This window comes from Oryza glaberrima, chromosome 9 (assembly GCF_000147395.1).
Source record: "Oryza glaberrima chromosome 9, OglaRS2, whole genome shotgun sequence".
NCBI classification, from domain to species: Eukaryota; Viridiplantae; Streptophyta; class Magnoliopsida; order Poales; family Poaceae; genus Oryza; species Oryza glaberrima.
Window position 1 is genome coordinate 4,721,590 of NC_068334.1, and position 26,914 is coordinate 4,748,503.

At 40.4% G+C, this 26,914-nt stretch overlaps 2 protein-coding genes across 2 annotated transcripts; both read right to left on the reverse strand.

Annotated features, from left to right (window-relative positions):
* Positions 1-6,086: 6,086 nt before the first annotated feature.
* LOC127784001 (uncharacterized) lies at positions 6,087-7,420 on the reverse strand. The gene is made up of 3 exons (XM_052311169.1): positions 7,276-7,420; positions 7,093-7,171; positions 6,087-6,936 (listed from the first exon to the last, which is right to left on the reverse strand). The coding sequence occupies exons 1-3, from the start codon at positions 7,282-7,284 to the stop codon at positions 6,479-6,481; spliced, it is 546 nt and encodes a 181-aa protein (XP_052167129.1). The 5' UTR covers positions 7,285-7,420; the 3' UTR covers positions 6,087-6,478.
* Positions 7,421-25,003: 17,583 nt separating this feature from the next.
* Positions 25,004-26,308, reverse strand: LOC127784018 (uncharacterized). Its single transcript, XM_052311195.1, has 5 exons — positions 26,240-26,308; positions 25,863-26,114; positions 25,543-25,573; positions 25,174-25,218; positions 25,004-25,068 (listed from the first exon to the last, which is right to left on the reverse strand). The coding sequence occupies exons 1-5, from the start codon at positions 26,306-26,308 to the stop codon at positions 25,004-25,006; spliced, it is 462 nt and encodes a 153-aa protein (XP_052167155.1).
* Between the last annotated feature and the right edge of the window lie 606 nt (positions 26,309-26,914).

Below are 26,914 nucleotides of genomic sequence, written 5' to 3' on the forward strand. Positions count from 1 at the left end.
GGAGGGAGTATGGCACAAGTCAAAGTTTATGTAGTTCTATGGAACTTGTATCATAATAGGTGGGGTTTTACAAAATTTATTTATTTATAATAAAGCATACACACAAATTTGTCAACAGTTTTTTCTTAATCAGTTCTTTTTCATGTTTTCTTTAATTCATTTTTAATGGCTATATGGGCAGGCGGAGAGGCCCGACGGGGCCACATATGCAGAGAAGGGCCGGTCCTGAGTTTTTCAAGGCCCCGGTACGATACGTTTCGTAGAGGCACTTAGCATATATATATGAGTTATTGCTATATACGTTTAAATTGCATTTAGAAATAATATTATATAGAAAACATTGTATATATTACCTTAAAAAGCACCCTTATACCTCTTAAAAATTTGTCCAATGCTCACTTCTGGCCGGGATTCTATTAAACCAGCCACTCTGTTCCTTTTTTTCCCTTTTCTCGCTACTTGATACGTAATTTCTCGACAATATGGCCTAATAACAGAAAAAATCAACACAATTAGTATACTAGAAAATTCAAATCTAGAATTAGTATATCTTACCAATTAGTTGGTCGGAAGCGTCCGAGTGCTCAGCGCACGGCAAGTCCGCAAGTGTGTCGGGACACACACTAGTGAAGCTTTGTGCCTTTGTTGGTTCATCCAACACTCGTCCAACTGAATTAGCAAACAGCCAAGAAGCAACAGATTACAATTTACACATGGAACCATATAGTTTTAAATTTTCATATGGCGATAGCAATGGTGTTGCTGCTGCTCACTTGATCAGTGAAGTGAATCAGTGATCATCGCAGTGATTCAGCAAATCAGCAACAGCAAGGCATCAATAGAAGTGCAGAACAACGGACGACGGCGACGGCAACGGCAAGAAACCTCCGCGGCTCTCGGCGGCTGCGCCTCGGACGAGATGGCTGAGGTGTTGCGTCGGCGCTGGTGCCAGCGGCCGCGATCTCGCGTTCGCGCCTTCGCATGAGGGTGTGAGCGGCGGTTCAGGGGGCGGGCCTGACGCAGAGGGGAGCAACACGTCGAACGTAATCCAAGAGCGATGTGGGGGGTGAGGCTGTTTGTTGTACAATCAGATAATATACGGAAACAAGAAGAAAACCTTCTTAATATGATGCTTTGGGACGTCTGGCCAGTCTAATTCGTGTAGGCAAGAGAAATCTTTTGAGAGATGTAGCGAGAAAAATCCAGGATAATTTTGAAGGCTACATAGAGACAAGATATGATACTGTCGAGCCCAAATGCAGTAGTGTAGAATTTAGCCATACATTGCCAGCGATCGAGCTTCTAAATCTCCAAGGAATAAGTCCAATTACCTCCCTGAATTTACAGCGAGTTTAATTAACATCCCTTATCATCAATACCAAAAAAATATCACCCCTAAACTATACAAAACTGTGGAATCTTGGTCCCGTGGCAGTATCAATACTGACGAAGTGATCTTTTCAGGTTGATCAAAAATCACATTAATCTCGTTTCGAATAGGGACCGGGACTAGTCCCAGCTAAAAAGCCTAGCGGTACTTTCTGATCCTTAGTCCTGGTTGGAAACACCAACCGGGACTAAATATCAAAAATTGTCAGGCCTTGATCAACACTTTAGTCCTAGTTGTTTATATAACAACTGGGACTAAAGAAAAAAAAGAGCCGAACCGCATGGGGGAGGGATTGAGAGCGCATCGTCCTTATCTCTCTCCCTCATCCTCGTCCTTATCCACCGCATCCTCTCTCCTGCATCCCCCCTAGGGTGACAATGGGGCGAGGCGGGGTGTGGCTGGGTTGGGCAAGAATGCCCCCGGCCCCGCTCCTCGCTTTTCTCCCCCGCCCCCACCCCCGCATTGCCGACTAGGTGGAAAACCTCACCCGCCCCCGTACCCGCAGGGAACCCGCGGGTGAGCGGGGCCCCGCAACACCCAGTTGGATGTGGCGACCACGGGCGAGCTCCATCGGGGCATCGGCTTGGGCAGCGCTAGCTGAGAGCAGGGACAACGAGGGGACACATGGCGATGAGACTTTCGGCAAGAAGGGTGTGTGGCGATGAGGGGACGAGGCATCGAGAAGACCGGCGAAGAGGATGCGCGGCGTCGAGGTGGCCAGCAAAGAGAGGGCACGACATCGGGGCATCGAGGCGGCACAGCGGTGAGGAAGGTAGGTGGCCGGCATGGTGTGGGGCACCAGTCAATGGAGATGAGACTGTACGGAGGAGTAGCCACCGCCGTGTTGGTTCCCAACGATTTCCTGCACATCTGGAGATAGGGTTGGACGTCTTGAGGCTCCAGTGCTAGCGGCTGTGAGGGAGGTGGGGATTTAGGTTTTGGTTTCCTTATATATGAGTCACATATAGGGCCAAATGGGCTTTATTTCTTTGTCACTTTAGCAGGTCAGCTTTATATCTTGAGATGAGCTATTTTTAGAGGAGGTAACACACTTTCCTGGGGCCCCGCGGGTCACCCGTCCCTGCTCACCTGTGGGTCGAAAATTCCACCCGCCCCCGCCCCCATAGGGGTGGGTCTCCACCGGGTCCCCGGGCCCAATGGGGAAATTGCCACCCCTAATCCTCCCTCCTCTTATCTTCTTCTTCTTCTCCTCCTCCTCCTCCTCCTCCTCCTCCTCCACTCCTCTCCTCTCCTCTCCTTCGATCATTTCCTCCCCTTCCCCCTCCTTCCGCCCACGGGAGGTCGAGTAGAAGGCTATGGTGAGACGGGAATGTCGTGCGGCGGAGGCTGGGGGGTCGCGGACGGGGGGAGGCGGCGGAGTCCAGATGACGATGGAGGTTGGGGCGAAGGAGTCAGGGTCGCGGATGGCGGGAGGCGGCGGCAGCCTAGGTGGAGGAGGACGTTGGCCAAGACGGGTCGTGCGTGTTGCGTGGAGACGGCGGCTCAACTTATATAGAGATATCAGGACACTTGGTCAAGGTGCTTGCTCGATCTCCACTCCGCATAACCGAATGCAAGGGTGAGGAACTAATTTTGGCGAACCAGTCGACACGTGCGTTGTGCACGCGCTCCACCATATGCCATGCCGAACGCGCACATTTGTTTCCCCTCTTTTTTCCACCTCTCATGCCTCACGTGGCTAGGAGAACATCCTCCCTTATAATGAGGTCTCCCTCTCCTAGAATAGGCAAGATGGTACTAAACTCGCCATGCATGCCATCCCATGAGGTGTGCTTCTATGATTTTCCAAAGAATTAATCTTCAGATGGGCTAAGGCCCATCTATTAATTCTAACAGTTGTAAAAATCTAGAAAATGAACTAGAAGCCAGAAGCTGAAAAATCTAGCTTTTCCAGATTCTCAGAAGCTAACTATTAACCAGCTGCTTCTCAGAATCTTAGGGTCTGTTTGGCACAGCTCTAGCTCCAACTCCACCCCTCCTGGAGCTGGAGCTCAGCCAAACAGTTTCAGCTCCACTAAAATTAGGAGTGGAGTTGGGTGGAGCTCTTTTACAAAATATACTAGAGTTGTGGAGCTGGGTTTAGGCAGCTCCACAACTCCACTCCAGACTCAACTCCTGGAGTTATATTTAGGAGTTGTAGCTGTACCAAACAGGCCCTTAAACTCCCTTACAGACACCTTCAGATCCGCCACATCTTTCTTCAACGTCGCCATGTCCACCCGAAACTCGCTCATTTCCTCCATGCATTAATTGGTTGGAACGAGTTTTACTTACCATATCGTCTTCTGCGGGATTGGTTTGGAAAGCTAATTCCTCCCCTTTGTCTCCTACAGGTGTGTCTATCGCCGCCAGCCTCAGAACTCGAGCAACAGAGATTTTACAGGAGCACGCCCAACTGGATGGCACCCAACCTTTGTTCTGTTGATCCGTGAGTCCGTGACCGCTCTCACGCCTCCGGATTAACTCCGTCCAAGCTCAGGGATTTATAGTGGATTTCGCCGCCAGCTTCCACCAACCTTCACCGGAAGGAATCAAGAGCCAAGAATCGAGCACACTCTGCTATCTTTGTCAAGATCCTGGATGAAAAATAGATCAAAACTCCCATGGAGAGCAAAAATTCCCTAATTCTGTGGTCGCGGCAAGACAGAATTAGGGCTCTAGATCTATATACTCCTAGAGACGAATAATAATATGATTCTTGATGCTTCTCTTTCATTTCTTAGGATTAAATAGAGTTTTACAAAGTGAGGACCAGAGCACATGTCGCGCGATCAGAGTACGGCGAGAAAGAAAAGAAAACAACAACAAATGACATAATCAGGAAAGGTCTCCTGAAAAGCAGCGACGGCTAGATGTCGTAGATACCGCTTCATATATATCTGGAGCCGTTGGATCTTCATAAGCGCTGAATCGTTGTCCTCCTCTTTGGCACTTCGTTTGTGAACTTTTCTGAATCTCTGAATCTTCAGACTTCTCCATTTCGATTCTCCATTCCTGACACATCGTTTATATATTATGAATTGTTGTTGGTGTGAATCATTTTCCCACTGTAACGCATGAACTCTTAACTAGTGTCAACGAAAAAAAGTATGCATTGATCATTAAACTTCCATTGGTAGGTTTCTTGATGCGATGGGAGATAGCAAAACTGGGGGGCTCCGGACCGGCGGCAGGACAGTGAGTTGCTGTGTTTATCTGCTCCCCTACTGACGTAAGTGCCGAAACATTATCTACGCACGGACGCACCTCAGAAAACAATTGTGCAATCGCCATTTATTCAGCCTGTTTTGACTTACTTTTCAAGAGTTCACTAACTGAGGAAAATAATAAAATAAAACGAGATTCATATAATAAAGGTGAGGTAAGTACAAGGCCCATGCCCATTGTTGTCTGTTTCTCTATCCAGCCGGCAGCAAGCAAATCAATAGGCGCAATAGGCGCAAAGCCGTGGCTCCCATCCAACCGTACTGATCATTTCGATCAATAAACAATAAGATAAAATCCAGAACCAAATCAAGATGACATCAGATCATATGTCGTCCCAAATCTCCAGCACTGCTCTCACACTACTGCTGAAGTTGAAAACATTAACATATTACTGAAACACTTCCTCTTTTGTGTTTTGCTGCTGTTAGCTATCACTATGGGATCATCTTTCTGCACTTCCTCCTTTGTGTTTTCCTGAATTATGGACATTTAACATTTTAATGTTCATTTGATGTCTGGTACTTTGACTAACTACAATGTACAAAGTACAAAAGGAAACTGCTATCATACCTTTGTAACTACAAGAGTACAAGTTGTTTTTGGTACTTAAACCGAGGAGTGATTCTGACGAAAGCTAACATTTCTATGTGAACATGGGGAGAGAAAGCACAAGATAATATTTTTTAACGATAATAAAATTATTCAACATCTCTTTTCATTTTTATCTTTTCGGTAATCCATCTCTGTTCTCTTACCTCTATCTTGCTTACATTGTTTCTGCATTTTGTGGATTAGAATATTTTTCGGCTAATCGGCTTAGTATATATGGCTGCTTGTTTTCTCATATCTTGAACTCTAATACCTCCCTTGGAATGGAGAAATTTCGGATGGTTTTTGAACTAATATAAATTATGTGAAAATCTTGTAAAATTCATGCGTTCAAAGGCATCTTTCGCTGTTTAAAAACTTACCAAAATGTTTTCTCGTTTTTTTCTATGAATTAGTTAACAGCATATTTTTATTCTGAACTATGTGGAACCTTAAAATAAATGTTGTTTTAGATGTGCTGGTGAGTTCTTGATTGGAAGCATGATCGTGATAAACTGATAATGTGCTGGGTTTATTCCCTAATGCTAGCGTGGAACAATTCTATCTAAATCAAAAATATAAACAATTCCATCGCCGTCGATTCAGCTGGTTTCATTTACCACCGAAGAATTTGTCATTTTTTATTACATGAAAGACACACATATAAATAAAAATAAATAATGTTTCATAGAGCAAGGTGAAGACAGCATGAGGTCCACTAGCCTCTGCATCTCTATCAACACAGCACCAATCAAATATATAAGCAGAAAGACCTCTGGTTCCTAACTAAAAACATCCAAACCCAATATACACGAGATGACACGACAAGTCCCAAATCTTCAGCACTTCTCTGAAAGCTGATAAAATTCAGAGAAAAAACTGAGTGCATAATGTACAGATGCTCTTTATTTCAACCTCTATTTCGGATAATAACACTAAATACTCGCAGAAAGAAAAAGGATAATTGAAAACACTACTACTAGTCTACTAGTGCTTCACATTTAAAAAAAAAAAGCATGAACAGAAAGCTACTTCTTCAGCTGCAGCATTCGACAGAATTTTGCCTTTTTTTTCACCACCTTTGCAGATCAGATCGATGATGCAGCTCATCAAAGATCAAACTCGCAAACTTCTTGGATCATCTTGGCCTGACCTTGCATGATCCACCTCAAGCCATGCACAAACCTTGGCCTGATTCTGAACTCAAATACCTTAATAATTCTCCATAGTTTTTGCCAGATTTTAGCTCCTCTGATTGATACTCACAATCTTTTACATGATGCTGCAGCCAGGATCCTGTTCTTGCTGCGGGTAGCCAGCGTAGGAGGGGTAGACGGGGTAGGACGGCGCGGCGGCGTTGTAGTACGCCGGCGCCGCCGGGTACGGCTGCATCGGCGGCGCCATCGCATGCTGCTGCTGCAGCTGCTGTTGGTGGTGGTGGTGGACACCGTCGACGACGACCTTGCCGCCGCCTTCCTTGCCTTCTTTGCCGCCGTGGCCGCCGCCGAACCCCATGCCGCCGTGGCCACCGCCGAACCCCATGCCCATGCCCATGCCCATGCCGCCGTGGCCGCCGCCGCCGCCGCCCATCTTCTTGTCGTCGCCGGAGGAGACGCTGAGCAGCTCGGCGTGGCCGAGGCTGCGCCGGAGCATCGTCGTCAGCGCAATGGGGTCCACGCCGTCGCCGATCACGATGAGCTTGTCTCCATCCAACGTGGCGGATGTCACGCCTGCATCAGAGTTCAGATAAATTCAGCATCTCTTATCATGCATGATTAAGTGATTTAACAGAAATTATATACAGTACTATCTTGTTATGATGATGAGGATGATCAAGATGCAATTAGTGAGCTGCTAATTACGGTTAAGTAGTGATTTGCTGATACCTGTCATGCCAACTGCGGCCTTGAAGGCCTTCCTCTTCTTCCTCTCGGTATCCATGGGCATCTTCACAACAATCTTTTGCTGCAGCAAGAACACCCACACAAATTTCAGATAAACCAAGCAATTATACCAAAGACTATTCCTACAACAGAAGGAGCCTAATTGATTAGCAATAATCCACCAACCTTAGCCATCTTGCTTTGCACAAAAATCTCTCACAAGTCTTGCCTTTCTTGGCTTGAAACTGTAGTACAGTACAGTACAGTACTTTGGTACTTAATTTCCTTTGCAGCTCTGATGGTTTAAGCTATAAGCTGAGCCACTCCCCTGCTATGAGCAGCAAGATATTAGTACCAGCATTTATATAGGCAGGCAAAGAAGAGAGAGGAAAGATCAAGGAAGGAAGAGTCTAGAGAGAGAAACTAATTAACAAGCATGTCCAAACAGAACAAACAACCAATCATCAAACAGCATAAACACTCACAATTTTTAATTTGTTTTGTGCGAGTGAACACGTCTACATGCAGAAGCCAGCACTGTTGCAAAGTGCACAACTCATGATGGAGGTGGCTGCTGCTGCTGCTGCTGAATGCTCAACATCCAGCTGAGTGAGTGGCTGGTAGGGCCTGGTCGGTGGTATTTGTGGAAGAAGTTTCCGCAAGTCTGAATTTGTTAGTGTTTTTTTTTTTTCTGGTCACAACAAACAGAGGGCAAGCCACTCACGCACACAATTTTGATCTCTTCCTCTCTTGCTTTAGGATGATGATGATACGTAGTATTCCATCAGTCTAATGTTGGCATTTTTCGCGACTAGCTCCTTCGAATGGGCTCATAGGATGGGGGCAGATCGTCACCAAATTATTCGTGTCATATGCTTCTAAAACTATCAATTTTCTTAATACTCCCCCTCTCATAATATAAGTGATTTTGAAGTTACGTGACACATCCTAAGTCCTGTCCATATTCGTAGTACTGTAACGTGTCACATCTCTTCAAAATCTATTATATTATAAGACAAAGAGTAATATGTTATCAACGTTTCTTACTTACTTTTTTAAGATATTGTTCACTACTAAGTATTATATGTAATCTAACATTGGTTGGCTTCGACTTATAAGCATAAAAAATAAACAAGACAAAAAGGAAATTTTAGAGGAGGGCTTTTATTTTTTTCTACTCTTAGCGGTTTAAAAATTAACACTAAAAACAAAACAAAGAAGAAACACACAGTATAATTCCAAATTAAGTTTAACATTCAAATTATAAACATGGGATAGTGAACTGAAGGGAGAGCGGAGGTAAAGTTTTTTTTTTCTGGGGAAAGAGGGAAGAGAAAGTTGACGGCGGTATTTGGTAAAAGAAGTAAAGAATGTGTGTTAGAAGTGTCATGGCCTGAAATATTTGTTCAGAAAACTGCAGTAAAAAAATGCCAAGATCGTGGAGTTAAAGATATCAAGATTGAGGGATGAAAAGATGAAAGATCTTCTGGTTGACACTTTGTTTATATGGGCATAAAGTTGTCGAAGTTGGGGCCAGCTATTAGCTGATCATTGGATTACTAACCTTTAGTTTAGGATTGTTCATATTTATCAAAAATGATTAGTAAAGCTATTTATTGAAAGAGACTTCATATTGAAAGTTCTCTTCATTTGGTCACTAACACAAATTATTTTGATAGGAATATAGCAACAATCATGTGGGCCGTGGTTTGTTGTCAGTATATAGATTTATATCTCTATCATTTTCCGTTCAAACAGTGAGCAGGGCCGTGATTGAGGAACAAATTTAAAATATGGTGCGTAAGAAAATGAGGCTCATTGAACTTTTCGTCATGTTAATTGTAATTATAATATACAAATATTATACATTTTACATGGTTACAACCAATCTTAATATATATGATGTATATATCCATGGAAGCTAATGTAAGCATGCCGCCAGGGGCGATTCCACTTTGTGCTGCTTAGAACACCGGGTAAAATCTGCAACTTCAATATTAATTCACAATAATCAGCGTATAAGAATGTTATATATGTGTTCGGTGTTCCTAAGTAGGTATGGGATACATGGTAATTTTTATTCTAGATTTTTTACCGTATGCCACATCGTCTATAATTTATTATACTAGAACTTAAGCTGCAAACATATCGAATCATCATCCTACATCATTTCCGCTATAGTTAACATACATTCATATCTCATTACCACAATATTTAACATTCATTCATTCATTCATATATCATGCAGCAAAGCGCTGGGTGTTATCTAGTTATCTCTGATACCTCCTCCCTTATGTAAAACCCATTTACCTGATATCGTTTATTAAACACGATAATGATAATGTGAGTAGTACTAATTCCTTTTTGAAGGCATGACGGACTTACTATTGTGAATTCTAACGGTAGTGCATCTTATTAATAATAAAAAAGGGACAGTGCATTTTTATGTCTAAATAATAATTCTGATCAAATTAACTATAGGTAGATGAGCAAACCTTTTTCGCACAACTAAGGAAGAATAATTATTCCCAAATAATTAAGCATCAGACAATATATATGGGGGAAAAAGGAAAACCCTCTTAAGATGATGCTTTGGTGGGTATAATTGTTAAAAACAGTTCTACCAAAATCTCTGGTTCAATTAGTTTGGTCAACGTTCTCCTTTAGCAGAGTAATATTATTGATGATGTTACCGGAGCAGTTATATTGATGATGTCTTCGTGTGAATTTTTAGAAGCATTTCACTATCGAAGCAATCCTAATTATTTGCTGATATTTGTTGAACTAGGAGTATTATTATAATTGCAGGACACCACAAAACACGTCCTTTGCCAAGCACCAATAGCTGCAATTTACTTGAGAGGTTAACTCATACAGTGAACTTAAAGTATACAATGGTAAAATGCTACAGTCAACTGGTAGAAACTTAATAAACTTGACGTACGGATTGTAATTGTTTTTTAATGACAACTTGATGTTTATGGATAGGTACGGTTTCATACGGAATCGTTAATCTTGCTGGACAAAATAGATATATAGAAAAACATTTAAAAAAAATGGATGCTGTCGAACGTTCATTTCTGTGGGTGATGTATTAAAATATAGATTAGTACAGTTGATTGATGTTCCAAGATTGCGTTAAATTAAGCTCACTTTGTATCGTTGCTTTGTTGTGTCGACGAATCGGAAAATTAAACTAAAGAAGAATCAGCACGGTGTCTCCAGTGATGTGCTTGCTGACAAATCGAGCCGGCTGTCGCATATTCTTAGGGTTTCTTATTATATTAAAGAAAGATTACAAATATCTATTTTGTCCAAAATATTCATACTCAAATTTGTTAAATGTCACAATTTGTTTTTTTAATGACAACTCGATGTTTTCGAATTGTTTATAGATACGTACGGTTTCACAATTTGAGTATGTATATAATATATAACTGTGCGGGTGACAAATAAGTTTCGTACTAAATTTAAGCTTTGTGAACCTTTTAAAGTACAATCTAGGACACACTCATGCTGTGCATGCACATATTTCATATACTAATGTACATTATAACATCCATCTAAATTAAAAAAAACAATGTTAGGGTGGTGAATTTTCTTTTAAGGCACTTCCAACGCACGTGTGTGTATTAATCCCCTGAATACATGCACATCCTACACTTATGAGCACATCCAAAATACTAGACTGACATAATAAATAATTAACATGAGAGAAAATCCTTTCGTTTCGTGGTGACAAATCAGCGGAGTATTCCATTACAACAGCTTTGGTGTCTAGTTCGCAGCCAATTCAATAATGAACAGAAGTGATATTTTACTACCACCAAAAATTGCTACTACAAAGTCCAAAGCGGCAACCCCGCCCCATGCCGCTCCCGTATGGGTGGCTCGGGAGCGCACCCAAACCCTAGCTGCCGTCGCCACCGCCATCCCTCCCTCCGTGGCCTCGCTGCCGCCAGAGCGAGCTGCCATAAACCACATGGCGCGCCAAGATCAATGGCGGCGGCGAGGCTATAGCCCGTTCCTCTAGCGCCTGAAATGGACGTGATGATGAGGGCGGCACACGAATAATGGTGTCGGCCAGAGTGGCGCGCCATTGAGGGGAAGAATCCACAAGACTCACCCTCTCTCCCAAAAGAGAAGGATAGGCAGTGACATGGATCTGGAGTATGCGCAACGGATCAGAGACGGCGGAGGCGTGGATCTAAAGGGCCCGCGCTCACGTTGGCAGTGTGCGGGCTGTGGTTGCCGTGCCCGTGGGCAAAATAGCCGACAGGGACAATGGGGGCTTCTCCCAGCCTTTAGCGCGTGGGCGGTGAAGGCAACATGGAAACGGAGCGAGGGGGCGGACGGAGGCCAGATTTGGTGCCTCGGTGGCATTTCTCACTAGGGTTTACCGGGGGAGCAGGCGACAACATGACGGTAAGCGTGCGCAGGCTCTACGGATTTAGGAGGCTGTGAAGATAAGGCAGCGTGCAGCCATGGAGTGAGGCGGCATGGTGCGGCTGGAGGAAAGGCGTGAACAACCATGAAGGTGGCGTAGCATGCGGCTGGCTTGGTGGGCTGGGGTACTACGGCGCCCTTCCTTGGGTGGCAGCGTGACATACGGTGCTTGGGGGTGGCTGGCAATGATGACCCCCGAGGTGGAGGCCTGCAACAGGGACAATGTGTGGGCCATGCTAGCATGTGGGGTTAAGCGGAAGATGGCTAGCGGTAGGCTTCGATACAGTAGTGTTGATGTGCTGACGGTAAGTGGATGTCACTAGAGCATTGGAGCATGTTAACGCCAAAATTTACAGTAGTTGCATATCGATATGGGTAGGTGATAGGCAAAAGCGTAGCCCGGTCTTGCTCGTCGAGAACAGTGGCACCTTAGGCGTTGTTTTCCCTCTTGGGGGCATTGTCGAGACATCCCTCTCCCTCTCTAATGGGGCAACCGGGTGATAGTCTTGTCTTGGATCTCCTTGAGACCTCGACGGATGGCGACAATGCTTTTGTGTTGTATTTCTCCCTGCCAATGTCGGCTAGTAGGAATCTTTGTTGCTAAAACTGCACTCAAACAGTTTGGGTGAAGCCCTTGCATGGTGGCGGGTCGTCCTAACGACGGAGAAGGATCTTTCTTCTCTCTCACCCTTTGTCCCTCCAACCATCCTCCGGCAACGTCTAGGAGCATATGCTCAGTTGTTTCTAGTAGGCGTTGGGGGTGCACCTATAGCTCTTTCGTTAGTCCAGTGGCAGCCGGTCATGCTTAGCAGTGTCTGGATTAGTGCTAGTCCCTTCCTCGATTGTGTGGGATAGCGACATCAGTGTGTGGTGATGATGCATTTTTTTCCATTTTTTAACTATAATCTTTAGGGGTGATAGTATTGTAACTTTTTCTTGCGTCTGAGTGCTGGTTCGCTCGAAAAATAAATTGCTAGTACTACAAACTTGAGTTGGAAGTGTTTTTTGTCGTGAAGTTACACTACTGGAGAAGTGATCTTTGATGGGTTGCCAAAAAATCACATTAGTCATGTTCCAATAGGAACCAGAACTTAAAAGATTTTTAGTCCCGGTTAAAAAGCCCACTAGAACTTTTTAATCTTTAGTCCCGGTTGGTAACATCAGTCGGGACTAAAGATTATTTTTAGTCCTGGTTCAAAAACATGTGAGACCCCATTTATTTTTAATCTCAGTTGGTGTTATCTCCTCTCCTCTCCCTCCATTCCCCACTCCTCTGGCGACGGTGGGCGACGGCCTCCCCTTTGCGAAATTTGGTGGGAGGGGAGGCCGGGCAGTGGCTGCGGCGCACGAGGCAATGGCGGCGGCCGGGCGGCTGCAGGCGGGCAACGACGGCCAGACAGTGCCGGCGCCTGTGATGATTCTTTTTTTTACATTTTATCAATGATCTGTAGATTTTTTTTTTAGATTAGGATGATTTTGTGGATGATCTGTGAATGATTTTGGATTGTGGATGATTCCGTTAATGGACATGTGAATTGTGGATGATTCTATTGTGCATATTTTTTATGATTTGCTGGGATTTGGTCAAAATCAATAGGTGCAAACTATAAAAACAATGAAGAAAAATGAAATAAACTTTAGCCGGGACTATCATCTTTAGGATTTTTAGTCCCAGTTATTTTAGCCGAGATTGAAGATGGATATCTTTAATCTCGGATCGTGGTTCCGGTTACATAACTAAAAATATAGGGGTTACCAAACGCGGGTAAAGCCCCTTTTTCCAGCAGTGTTAGCATCGCATCGCCATCAGTGATGCTGAAAATTTCTGGACACCATGATTTGCTTGTTGGTCCTGCCCAGCCGGCCTAGGTTGTGGCTACCGTGCTAGCTCTGCCTTTCTGTCGCGACAGCATTGGAGACGGCACGAAGACGAGAAGACCACTCCGTACACACCACAACGTTGTGGTGTTGGTCTCACATCTTCCATCAGCCACAGGAACGGGAGACACCTGACAGCCAACAACGTGTAACTACTTGAGTATTCGATTTTGGCACGATCCAGTTAGTTCGCCTGACATTATATAGTAGTAGTAGGAGTACTAAACAAAACTGAAAAGTCCCATTAATTTGTACTAGTTATATTCTCATTGTAGCTTTCTCTACGGTCGATAGGCCGTTAGAAAAATAAACAGAGCTATACAAATAATTTGTGTCTAAAAGTCTTATATCTGTGTTCTAAATGCTGAAAAGTACAACGAAGAATCACAAAATCAATAAAATTAAGTTTTAAAATTAAAGTTTACCTACGGTTGATAAGTTGATAAGACAAGTAAACGATGAGAACATGTACAATATTTAATTTTTAAATTTATGGTTACGGTTGATAATTTGAATAGTAATTTGACAGTACTTTTCGTTTTTTAAAATTTTCATCTTGGTTTGTTTATCCGTTTGATTTAGTATCCTTGAAAGAACACTTCTTTGGTGTTCATCTCAATTTACAATGTTCCTCTATTTTCTCGAATGAGGTCATGTGCTATTACATTAGCGTCCACGTAATGAGGAACTTGAAAATTAAAGTTTGTTTTAAACATCGCGACACTTTTCTTTGGCCAGTGTTTAGTGAAAACCACCACTACTACATGAACTATTTTTCCGGACGGTCAAATTCATTTTTCCGAGCGGGGATTTTGCCTGTCCGGAGACAGTCGTCTGAAAAAATGAAAATTTTTACGTGCGGTAGTCCAACCACACAGGATAATCATTTTCCCGTGCGGTCGGGTTGATAATCATTTTCCCGTGCGGTCGGGTTAAGTGGACCGCACGGGATAATCAAATAATGCGAACCGCACGGAAAAAAAACGAAAAAATAAAAAAAAACCTAACCCTAGCCGGATTATCCCGTGTTGGCGCTGCTCGTCGTCGTCGTTGCCGCGCCCAACGCCGCGAGAACCACGCCGCCGCCGCCCGAGCTCGCCGCTCCGGTCGGATCCGCGCCGGCGCCGCCCGGTCGTCGTCGCGCCCGCCGCCGCCGCCCGGGCTCGCCGCTCCTGGATCCGGGGCGGCGGCGCCTCCTCGTCGTCGTTGTAGCGCCCACCGCCGCGCCTCGTCATCGGCGTCGCGCCTCGTCGTAGTCGTTCACTCGCGGAGCCGCCGCCGTGCCTCTGCCAGCAGCCGCCGCGCCGCCTCCCGCGCCGTCGGTGGCGGGGGCAGCGGTGCTCGATCGGTGGGGACTGAGGAGGGGAGGAGAGGAAAGAGGCAAAGAGAGACAGAGGACATAGAGGGGTGGGAAGGAGAGTAAAGAGGCAGATGGGGAGGAGATCGAGGAGTGTAAAGGAGAGAGAGAATAAAAAGGAAAAAAAAAGAAGGGATAGATTGTAAAATTTGAAATGGGTGAGAGGGAAAAGTGGAAGGGTATTTTTCTATGCGGTCAACTTAAAAAGCATGCGAAAATAGATTTTTCGGTGCGGCCCTCTTTAGTCGCCCGCACGGGATAATGCAGATTATCCCGTGCGGTTCTCTTAAGACGCCTGCACGGGAAAATCCATTTTCCCATGCGGATGACAGACCGGCGCCGTTCTCTTCTTTTTCCCGTGCGGTTCCAGTTTTGGTCTGCCTGGAAACAAAAGGGCCCGGTGTCCAGGAAAACCTTTATTGTAGTAGTGCACATTTTCTAAGCATGCCAAACTTTGTTATTTTAATATTACCCCACGTGTCATAGACATATCAATTTGCTAGGCTCTGCCACGTGCGCCTTTTTTTTCATAAAAATTTAGTAAAGGAGACCAAAACAAAACCCAAGGCCTCCCTGGGAATGAAGAACGTTTGGAGTAACTTCACAGAACTTGAACTAGTTTATGTGAAAATCATTTATAATTATTATATACTCCCTCCGTTTCACAATGTATGTCATTTTAGTATTTTCCAGATTGATATTGTTGTTAATGAATCTATACATATATATCTATCTAAATTCATTACCATCAATATGAATGTGAAAAATGCTAGAATGACTTATATTGTGAAACGGAGAGAGTATGTTCCAAAGGAGCCTAATTTTAGTGCTCTATTTATTTCAAAATATATGTCACAACTATTTTTTCCAATGTTCTACTAATAGAAAACGTGCATAAATATACTTTCTCCTTTTAAATACTTTTTCTAAATCATCTACCCTCCAGATATCCCTAATCTTATTAGGTGTATCATCGTATATGCATTTACTAAGATGATTTAAATAAATAGGTGATAATAATTATTTCTTGGTTTTTTTATTCGTGGTAGTTGCGTGTTATATGATAGAGAGAATACTAAAAATGGTGTTTGCATGCCCATTTAAAGTGAATTTTTCATTTGCTTCGCTAATTACCCAAGACTTTCTTGGAAAACCAGGAACTTTATTGGTTAATTTGTTAGTTAAATTTTTCCCACAAAATTTCTTCAAACCTTCATCTGTTCCTAATAGAGTCATTGTCGTTGGGTGTAGTAGACATATATTTTCACATGAGGGATGGATGGACTAGCTTAAAATATGTAGCGGTACACGAAACTGCATTGTCAAAAATTGCTCAAACAAAAAGATCCTGAAGGAGACAATGCGATGACTTATTGACGTTCTTGTCGATCTTAGTGGCTTACGTTTGCGTCCAAAAAAGTTGTTTTCTTCGCTTGCAAAGTTGTTGGGCGGTGTTTTGACAATTTGCACAAGATGCTTATGTTTTAGTAAGATACTATATATTGTGGGATTGTTTGCTTAATTAAATTAGTCTATTCATAGCGCACAGTTTCTTGAGTCTTAAGTTGCAAAGAGACATGTTAATTATTTGGGTAAGTGACTAGATGCTTCCTATATTTTTTTACCATCTATCTATCTATCCATCCATCCATCTATCTATCTATTATATACTAAAAGTCCATTAAACTTCCTACAAACGCTCTCAAGCCACCACGTATACTCCTAAACACGCTCCTAAGTCGCCACATGGCACTATATAATCTCACCGTTGATTGCTGTCAAGCCACCACGTGTACCCCTACAAACGCTCCTAAGTCGCCACATGGCACTATATAATCTCACCGTTGATTTTCACTTAAATTGGTGGACCCGTTATTTTACACCATTAAATTAGATCTATTATTAAAAAAAATAATTTTCTCATGTTTATAACGTACCAGCGCTACACAATGCAAACGCTATTTCTTGTCTTTCCGTACGTACAAACGCACGTGACTGAAAACAAAACGATAAAGCTTTCCTATTCTTCGCTAGAAGAAAAAAATGCACATATATTGAAAAAGACAGAAAAAACATACATCCATAAAAATCAATGGTCTTTAATATATTATTTCTACAATATAAAAATAAAATATATAACTTCACAAATATAAATAAATTTAGTTAAATCTATCTAATATTATATACTAAAAGTCCATTAAACTTTCTACAAACGTTCCTAAACCGCCACGTGGCGTTTTAATAGATGGGAAACATCTGGCCCTCAATTTTCATTTAAACTGGTGGATCCATTATTTTGCACCATTAGATTAGATTAAAACCTCCCTTCCTCTCCTCTCCTTGCACGTTTTGTGGTCCAAATTACAAAAAATCACACACACTTTGATAATTGGCATTCAAGTACATATATTTTGTTAGTGTAGTTTCACAAAACCACACTATCAATGAATGGATTCACCTGTGAGATGACGTGGTTGTTCCACCTAGAATGAGGACGTGGCATCCTGTTAACTTGGACCATAAAACGTGTAGTTTTGTGAAATTTACTCTTTTTTCTATTCCCATTCACCCCACTTTTATTTTTTTTACCTAGGGTACTCCTAAATATTTTTATATTACTTTTTTCGCTATTGACTTTTGAGCATATGTTTGATTATTCATCTTACTAATAAAAATACATAATTAAAATACAATGCAGCAAATGAAATCAACATGTATTAATTAACTCCATAACAATTTTTCAAAAAAAAACCCGCATCAAACTATATACTTTATGGTATAAAATATTACTTAATAAATATACAACTGTAATTTGAACTATGTAAAAATGCAAACCATGTAATTTAGTTGTGTTTTTTAAGTAGATCCAATTTAAATTTTAATTTGTGTGAGATTAACATTCTCAAATCATTTTGGAATTTTTCGAAACTGTTTGGTTGGTATTTCAATAGCAATAAATCCTACATTATACATAGATGTAAAGAAAATTCACCAAAAATATTTTCAACAGGTAAAGTATATATCATTGGTTTTTTTTTCATATTTTCTAATAATTATTTAAATGATATGAAAATAGTTAGAATATAACCCAAAAATAACATATTTATTTAAGAAGTTCAAACATAGTTAATAATGGTCCAACGACATAAGTCGATAAAAAATAGCTATTTATTTTAAAATATTATAATAAATTAGGGTTCCTGACTAATATATGATAAAAACATGAGAGACAGTACATTTGGAGAGGGGATGAATGAGGCGGAGGGGGTGGATGTTGGGCTATGGTGTACGTATGTACATACATTCAATGCCCCTCGAGCTCTATATTGGCACAATCGATGTTTATTTTATGTTGTCACTCCCAATACATATCCAAAATGACATATTTGGTTAAGGTCGGCTTTTGACTCTAGCTACCACAACAATTATAATTTTATATCTTTATTTGTGATTGATCGAAAAATGCAGTTCTGCCAGTTAGAGGAAACAATCCAATCCAAGAGTGCCACACGATCTTCTACGTAAGTGCTCTATAATATATTCTATGCTATCATTTAAATGACTATTAGACAGTATTTAATGATCTTTTAGTATATGGTACATAGATATACTTGCCAGTGGCTTTGTACTTTTATTCCATACCATCCGGGTATAAAAAAAAGTATGTTTTTTTATAAATATTTATAGTTTTATTTATAAATAAATAAATAAATAAATAAGATCACATTAACTATATTTTACTACATAGAAGTTAACATGGCAACTAAATAACAAGTGAAAATTAATTGTACATATGTATTATGTATTATGTTATACTAAATCATTCATTGTACGTAACAAAAATCAATTAAACACGCTCTAGAGCGCTAATAAATCACCGTATAATATGTCGTAAAATTGTAATAAATAGTAATTAAATTGACGTATCTATTATTTTTAACTATTAGATCTATTTTTTTAAAAAAAAATCTTAAGTTGCCATGGGTCACCTCCTATAAAAAAAAGGAAAAACCATAGAAATTCTTAGAAAAAATGAAACACCCCATCATCAGCTTTCACTTAAATCATTTAGAAAAATAGAAAAATAAAATCTTCACCACCTCCTCACCCTCCCATGTACACAATACTGTCGTCCACTCCCTATTGTTTTATCTCTTAAATTAAAAGAGAAACAATAAATAATGTTTGATATTTTTTAGAAACTAAGTACAAACGCAAAAACTCACAGCGCGCACACACACCCCCTATTAATGCATACATGCATATACTCATCTGAGTACTTCTGAGAGATTAGGCTGACATATTTTGACATTGACGAAGTCGCCACGCACCTCGCTGTCGATTGGTACGTCGTCTACCATTGAAAGAATTTGTCAAGTCTAAGACTTGTACCCGAGTGGGCAAGTTCCACCACACACATGCATATACCCTTATGAGTACTTCTGAGAGATTAGACTGACATATTTTTGACATTGACGAGGTCGCCACGAACATTACTGTCGACGGATACGTCACCTACCATTGAAAGAATTTGTCAAGTCTAGGACTTGCACCCGAGTGGGCAAGTTCCACCATAAAGAATCTAACCAGTTGAGCTACATTCACTTCGTAATAATGTTCGATATTAAAACAACCATAATATTTAAGCTATATTTCTGGAATACTCCTATGACTTTTAAACCGGTGGAACTATTATTTCTAACCATTATAACTATCTTATATAAGAAGAAAAAAGCGTGTATTCATGGTACATCACATTTCAAAAGTATTATTGCGCAATTATATTTCGTTGTTATTGTATTCACGTTAGCTTGCGTGGAACCTCTGACCCACTCTACATGAAATGTTCATAGATGGACTGGCTGTCAAACTACATCTATCATATTAGGCTATATAAACCCATACATTTAATGGAGGTTCATGTCCCACCCAATTCATCCTCGAATAAACCATGATAACATATATGCAATTAAAAAACACCTTACTTTTACTTTACACTTACTTTTCGTTGACATGTTTTCTAAAGAAAATAAGTCTACCTTCTTTTCAAATGATGAAAAAGATTATAAATAATTGTTTATAGATAGTATTACTTAAATATGATATAATATAAAGCTAATAGGCTAAAAAATTATAAAAGCAATTAACGCCTACTAAAACATTTTACGGAGAAATCATGATAAATGTTCTTCGGTTAATAGTTTGCTCTTACAAATGTCTCAAACTTAGCGTACGACGCATGTCCGCGTATTCACGCGGGCTACCTTCCTAGTTTGAAATAAAACTTCAGAGCACGTAACAGACATAGATGCTCGTATATATGCGTGTACAAACACCCCTATAAACACCTCAAAAAATTAGGTCGACATATGACAAAGTCCCTATCACTGATAGAATAAATTAACCATAAATATGAATACTTTATGAATACTCGTGTTAATTCTGAAACTTAAATCTGTATAGATAGGTTCCACCATAAGAGACAACATATATAGGAGGCTAGAAAGCATCATGTTTGTCATAAGTTCTTCTTATACTCTGTTCATTCTATTCTCCATAATATTTTTGTCCATTTGCATCAACTTTTGTTCTTTTTGTCGCATGTATATAAATTCTTTTGTGTGCATCACATGATTTCTAATTTCTGTGAACCTCTCGAGTGCCACTTCAGTGATTATGAGCTATCCTATTTTCTAATTTTATGTTTTAATATAAAAAACAAAATCACGAATATAGGGCTCTATAGAAGTAGTACTGAACTATCTAATACAATTTTAATAGACTAATATAGCTCCAAGAAATATTTGGAGTAGACAGCTCTAAGAAATACGAACTCTTGAGTAAAAATACAAATTGAGGCACGAACAAAAAAAATACTGAATAAATTAACCGTAAATGCAAACTTTTTTTTTCAAATATCATAAGATTTGAAAGATAACTTTGGAGTACAGCTGCAGGACTGATCAAGAGCAACAAAGATTATCCGTGGTTTAAGTCTTTAAGGCCGAAGACCTTTTGTAAACAGTAGATCCAGCCTTTGGTAGAAAGTCCAACAGAAATATGCATCTCTATCTGAATGTAAAAAAAAATATTAATTACCTTTTTTGGTTAGTTTCCTGCTGGCTTGCAATGTTACTTTTGTGAAAGGGGTTGGAAAACTTTTGTGAATGGGATGGGATGGTCATAACAACAAAGGCTCAAAGCATAGCGCAGCCACTAGACCGCTATTACCACTTAGCTCTCCTAATATCCTATCCGTTACGAATATTATCTCTAAGAGGAGATAAATACTATTTTCTTATAAACCAATCAGAACCAATTTTAGACATAAATTTGTTCTTATCTCTAAGCCTCCCTCTACCTGTAAATAGCCTATCATTATACACATAATGATTGATAATAAAAACAAAGCTCAACCCCTACATCTCGTGTTGTTATCTCTTATGGTGTGATTTATTGAGATGTGATACGAGCTTCTACATCTACTGGGCGTCTCATCTTCTACAGGAGTGAAGGGAGCGGATTTGGGCGATCCGTCAATGTAGTCATTCCACAACACGTTATTAGCAGCTCTACCGTTGGAGTAATGTTGATGGGGCAGCTACGGCTACATATGCTTCCTCGTCACCGCAATCGACTCGCCACTGCTTCAAGTCCTATTGCGCAGATCAATCTACGGTAAAAATTTGTTGGTTGCAATTAGTACATTATTAGGTTTTCTTGCATTTCATCATGTTGTTCAAGCTATAATAGCAGTAGATTTGTTTTTACTGCTTCTGATCTAGCAGTAGAGAAGTTTCCTGCTTTAGATCTATATTCATTTATTGCTTTAAGATGAAAACTGGAAGAAAAACATGTGTTCTAATCGAAAAATTGATCGGGATGCCTTTCTTTGGGACTGAACCCGGTTCGGGAACCACTCCCTCGTCGGAGCCACACCGGGAGCACGTGCCGCCACTGCCGGACCGACCACGCTGCTGGGTTGGCTCCGTGTTGGCTGCCTGGCTGCTCGCTGTCACTGTTAGAGCAAGTATAAGTATAATAGTAGGCTATTAGCTAGCTAAATGCTGAGGTAGAGAAGAGAAGAGAGGAGAGAGAGGAAAAACGGGCTGTAAACTTATAGCCGGCTTGGACACAAGAACCAAGAAACTCTGTGAGAGAGACAAATGGACCCTGTATTAATTATAAAGAGCTAACTATTATATGGATAGACTAAGAGAAAGCTATAAAAAATTTTATAGCCAATAGATCGGCTGTATTATTAGTCTTGCTCTTAGAGATGCCATCGATTGCGGTGCTGTTGCGGGAAACGGTCGATGACGACGAGGACAAAAATACATGTCGCCGCCATCATTGGACTCAATGCAGAGGACAGGCAACTTCCGCTATTAACCCTCGACGACACGCTTGGGGCCATGGTGGGAGGTGGATAGGACGAATGGGCGCCGACCTTGGATTACACTCCACTGAGACACCATGGTCAGACGTGCTTCGGTTGTCATCACCAGAGGCCTGGCTATCGGTGTTGAGCTTGCCTTGCCACTGTCTTGATACATGTGGGTCACAACGAAGCTTTGACGGACAACACCGGGCACCGCCACCGTCCTACCACTAGTCCGCATCCTCGTCATACGCCACCTCGCACTCCACCGCCATTGATTGTCGTCGTCTTCCTTTGCCGCCACCATGCCTGACCGGTCGCCACGTTGGCCAACGGGATCTCTTACTAACGTGACGGGTATCAGTGACGGGCCATCTGTGATGGGTCAACGTGACTCATCATATGAGGACCGATCACAGATGTGAGGTCATTTGCGACAGGTCATAGTTGTAACCCGTCATAGATGATCTGTGACGGGTCATAACCATGGATCATCACAGATGTCATCAGTGACGAGTATAGTATTATGAACCACCATAAATGAGACCACTCATTTCTGACAGGTCTTTAACTACCGCACGTCACATATTGTTATCTCTGACGGGGGTTGCTTACGACTCGTTAGTGATAAGTGAAAATTTAAAATTTTAAATTTTGCAAAAAAAATCTCGGATTGAGACATGCCCTATATAAAAGTTGGAGCTCTCGATGACATATATAACTTTATAACTAACATCATTTTCATTAGAGGTCGTTTACATCCCTAAATATGCATTACAAGTGTTGAGATCTACTTTTAAAAACAAAGTTTTGAGTTTTATCAAATGACGTGGATGGAAACATGCCCCATATGATAGTCATAGAACTCAACCAGATTGACAACATTTTAGTTTACAATATGTTCATTTGAGATTGTTTGCATGTTCGAAGATCCATTATAATGTCCTTTCAAAAAATATCCATTATAAGGTGAGATCTATTTTGAAAATGAAATTTTGAATTCTTCAAATGACATCAGATGAAGATATTCTCTACTTACAAGTTATAGAACACTATAAGATCTATAGCTATTTAGTTGATAATATTTTCATTTGATGTCATTTAGAGTGTTAAATATATGTTAAATGATTAACACAAGCATAGACAAAATAATAACATTCAATGAGTAATCAATATTTGCTGAGTAGGTGAGTTGGTAAGGGTGCTCTCTGTGGAGTTTGAGTTTTTTTTTTGTTGCATTTAAAATAAAAAAAATCGTAATTCTTGTTTTGTCATCAGTGGCGGGTCGTATGTTACAACCCGTCAGAGATGAGTAACCAGTGACAGACCGAAGTTATGACACGTCACTGATGACTCATCTGTGACGGGTGACAAGTTATCACCCGTCAGAGATGACTTACTCACCCGTCACAAAAGACGGGTGTTCACCTGTCACAGGTGAGTTTTTGTTATTAGTGACCACTAATCTCTAACCAAAGCCAAACCCATTAAACATGAGCATTTGGACACGTCAGAGATGGCTTGATCCAGTGTAGTGATTGACGTTTTGCATCTTTAGGAATATGGCCAAGCATGCAAAGTACTCATGGCTGGTTTGAACTTGAATTTTGAATCAATTGACGGTATTTTAGGACAGTTGAAGGGTTGTGAATAGCTCTGTCTTATTTTCATTGTTTTGTTTGATGTGATGTTCTCTCCTTTTATTTGACTTACTGAGTACCGGCGGACAACATATTTACTTACTGTGTATCCATGGATAACATATTCTTACGATCTTTGTGTATTGAAAAATCAAATGATTTTTAGCAGCGTTTTGATATTTTTGCCTTAGCTCATACTGAACTTTTCATGTATGACCAGTATTTCTTCCTCTCCAATGAAAACATGCAGATTGTTGATCAGTCAAGGTCCTTAAGGAAGATCCTTAAGGCAAGGTTGTCAGTGGACATAAGGACATTATACTGCTGACATGTAAGCATTCTCTATGGGAGCCTTTGTGGGGCATATTTTTGAGGGATCCTAGAATTCTATGGAACCAGCCCCTAACTTTTGTACAAAACTAAGGAAGCTGGATAAATAATTGAGCACTTGCATACAAGGTACCAATAAAATATTGAAAATGAAAAAGAGTTGAAATGTGCTAGACTTCATTTTTGAGCACTTGTAGATTAAGTACTAAAAAATATTAAAAATGAAAAAGAGTTGAAAAGTGCTAGACTTCATTTGAAGGTTGCATGTTTGGTGTTTGGTGTGACTTCATATTCCAAGGTGAAGGCCTAACACAAAAGTGAAGGCCTAACACACCCCTCTCATGTTCCCATACACAAGACAGGTCTAAGTTTACGTGGCATGGGTACACGCCTTGAACATATAATGGTAAACCAACCCATGTGAGCGTGTATTAATTCTTGAGATTCAATACTAAGATTCGAGTCATAACCTTACGTGCTATGTGGCTGCAGAAAACCCCATGTGGGCAGGATTCACCACAATGATCCTACTAGCTTAATTGGTAACAATTGACAATTCTCATCAAGCTAAGAGACCGACTCATAAAATAATTTACCATTTCTAGTCTGATCAAATGAATAACTAGTCTCAGAAACTAACAAAGATGGCATTTTTGCAAAATTACTTGATTTGATAAATAAAGAACTTAAGTACTTGACAATGAAAATACAACTTTAAAACCAAATGCTAACATCTCAAGGTGGCTACTGAGGAAGCATATTCAAAAACATCGGCAAAGGCACCAATTCAGAAGAAGTTACATACTCCAGCAACAATTGCACAATATTCAGAAACTTCAGTGCAGACACTAATTCTTAACATATCAAATCCTCCAATAACAGCTACACAAAACCGTGAGGAAGTGTGAGTCTGGTTGCCCCCCTTCCCATTGCGTGTTCAGTAGGATCTGCATATGTTTAATTTAGACCGATTTAGATGAAATTACTACTGGATAAGAATTGACAAATTACAAAGTTTCTTTCATAAATAAATGCCACTTTACTATAATTACCTGGAGTTAGTTCTGTTGTCCTTCCTTTCACGGACCTACTAGTTCCTGTGCATATTAAAGTAAGCTCATATAATATTATTGGCATCGAGAGCTACAAACTTGTGCATCAACAAGTTCAAATTCCTAAGTTAAGTACTACTAGGTTAGTAAACTACATAGAAAAAAAATATAAAACACCATTTTACCTTTTTAGCATCAAAAGTTATGCCACATTTAATTTATTACAAAATAGTGAAAATCGGTTTCATTATGCCCAATATAGTTATTGATTCCCTATAATGTTGTTAAATATGTTTAAGTTTCATACATACAAAAGAGAAAAAACTGAAAAAATAAAAACATAATAACATAAATAATATTCATACATACCGTGACCTTGCACATTACGATTAGATGATTTCTGCATATCAATACATATATAAAAATGTCAATATATTTTTTTCCAAGCAAAAGATAAAAAACGTTCTTGCTATATGAAAGGCATCGTGTCATGCATTTACACTTATAAGAAATTAGCATTAATTTTCTAAACATCACAACTTCACCAATATGAATATTAATCGGTTACTATCTTCCCATTTCCCAATATTCTATAGTAATGAACATGGCCAAACCATATGGCATTAATATGAACAAAAACATATACATCTGATCTTAAAAAAACATATCTGAGATATAAAGTTACTAACCTTTGTTTTACTCCCATTATCATCTTGACGATTTCTCTTTCCAATGTTCCTCCTCATCTTATTGTCTAAATCATTGGAATTCATTTCAATAAATTCCACTTCCTCAGGTACATCCTTTTTAGCCCCAGCTAGAGCTTCCAAATCTTTTGGTACGTTTTTCTTTCCTGGATCAGGTAAGTTTGAGGATTCTAGATCGGAATGATCAACATGATCATTCTTTGCTGTCTCTCCAAAACTATCTTCTTGTTTTCCCTGAGCAAATACAATTAAAAATCAAATCAAATTCACTGAATGAAGAAAGTTTGGAACTCTATGTTAATAAGCTCACTACTAGTCATCGGTATGTTTTAACTTGCATTTCTACATGAGTGACCTACCTTCGTATGCTTGACTGATTCCTTCAATTCCTCTAATAAGTTGCTATGTCCCAAGGTGTTTCTATCCATTGCTTCCCTCTAGATCTGCACCGTTGGAATAGTGAAGAGGAAGGGAGAGATGAAGGAAAAGATTGAGTAAGTTTTCTATCCAATGAAACAATATATATAGACATATAGATATATGCGTGATAGGGACACAAGTATCTGGCGTGCATATCTGTAATACCAAAACCACGGGCGGCTCATGGTTTAGATGAAACCGGTGTGCTAATTAATTCCATCAAACTGTGTCCGGTTTCCCGAGCCAATGCTAGGATTGAAGCGGTATCAAAAAAATGGTCCATGGGCCTGGTTGTTGTTAGGCCCAAATCCAGCACACATCTCACAAGCCCAAATACCTCGCAAATGTGTGAAATGATGCATTTGTGCACAAGATTATCACTTTCTAAATGAGTATTTGTCCGTGGTTTCCACCAAAATAACTTCAGCAATGCATGATATTACACTCCATGTTTTTCTAGGTGTAAAAAATATGGTATACTCCTATAATGTTGGAAATCTCAAGGAATAACTATACAAATATTGCAAGCGTACCCTGTTTAGGGGTTTCCTCGTAAGTCCCAACCCAATAAGGAAAACATGACTAACTCCGGCAAGGCTGCAGGAGACCTACAT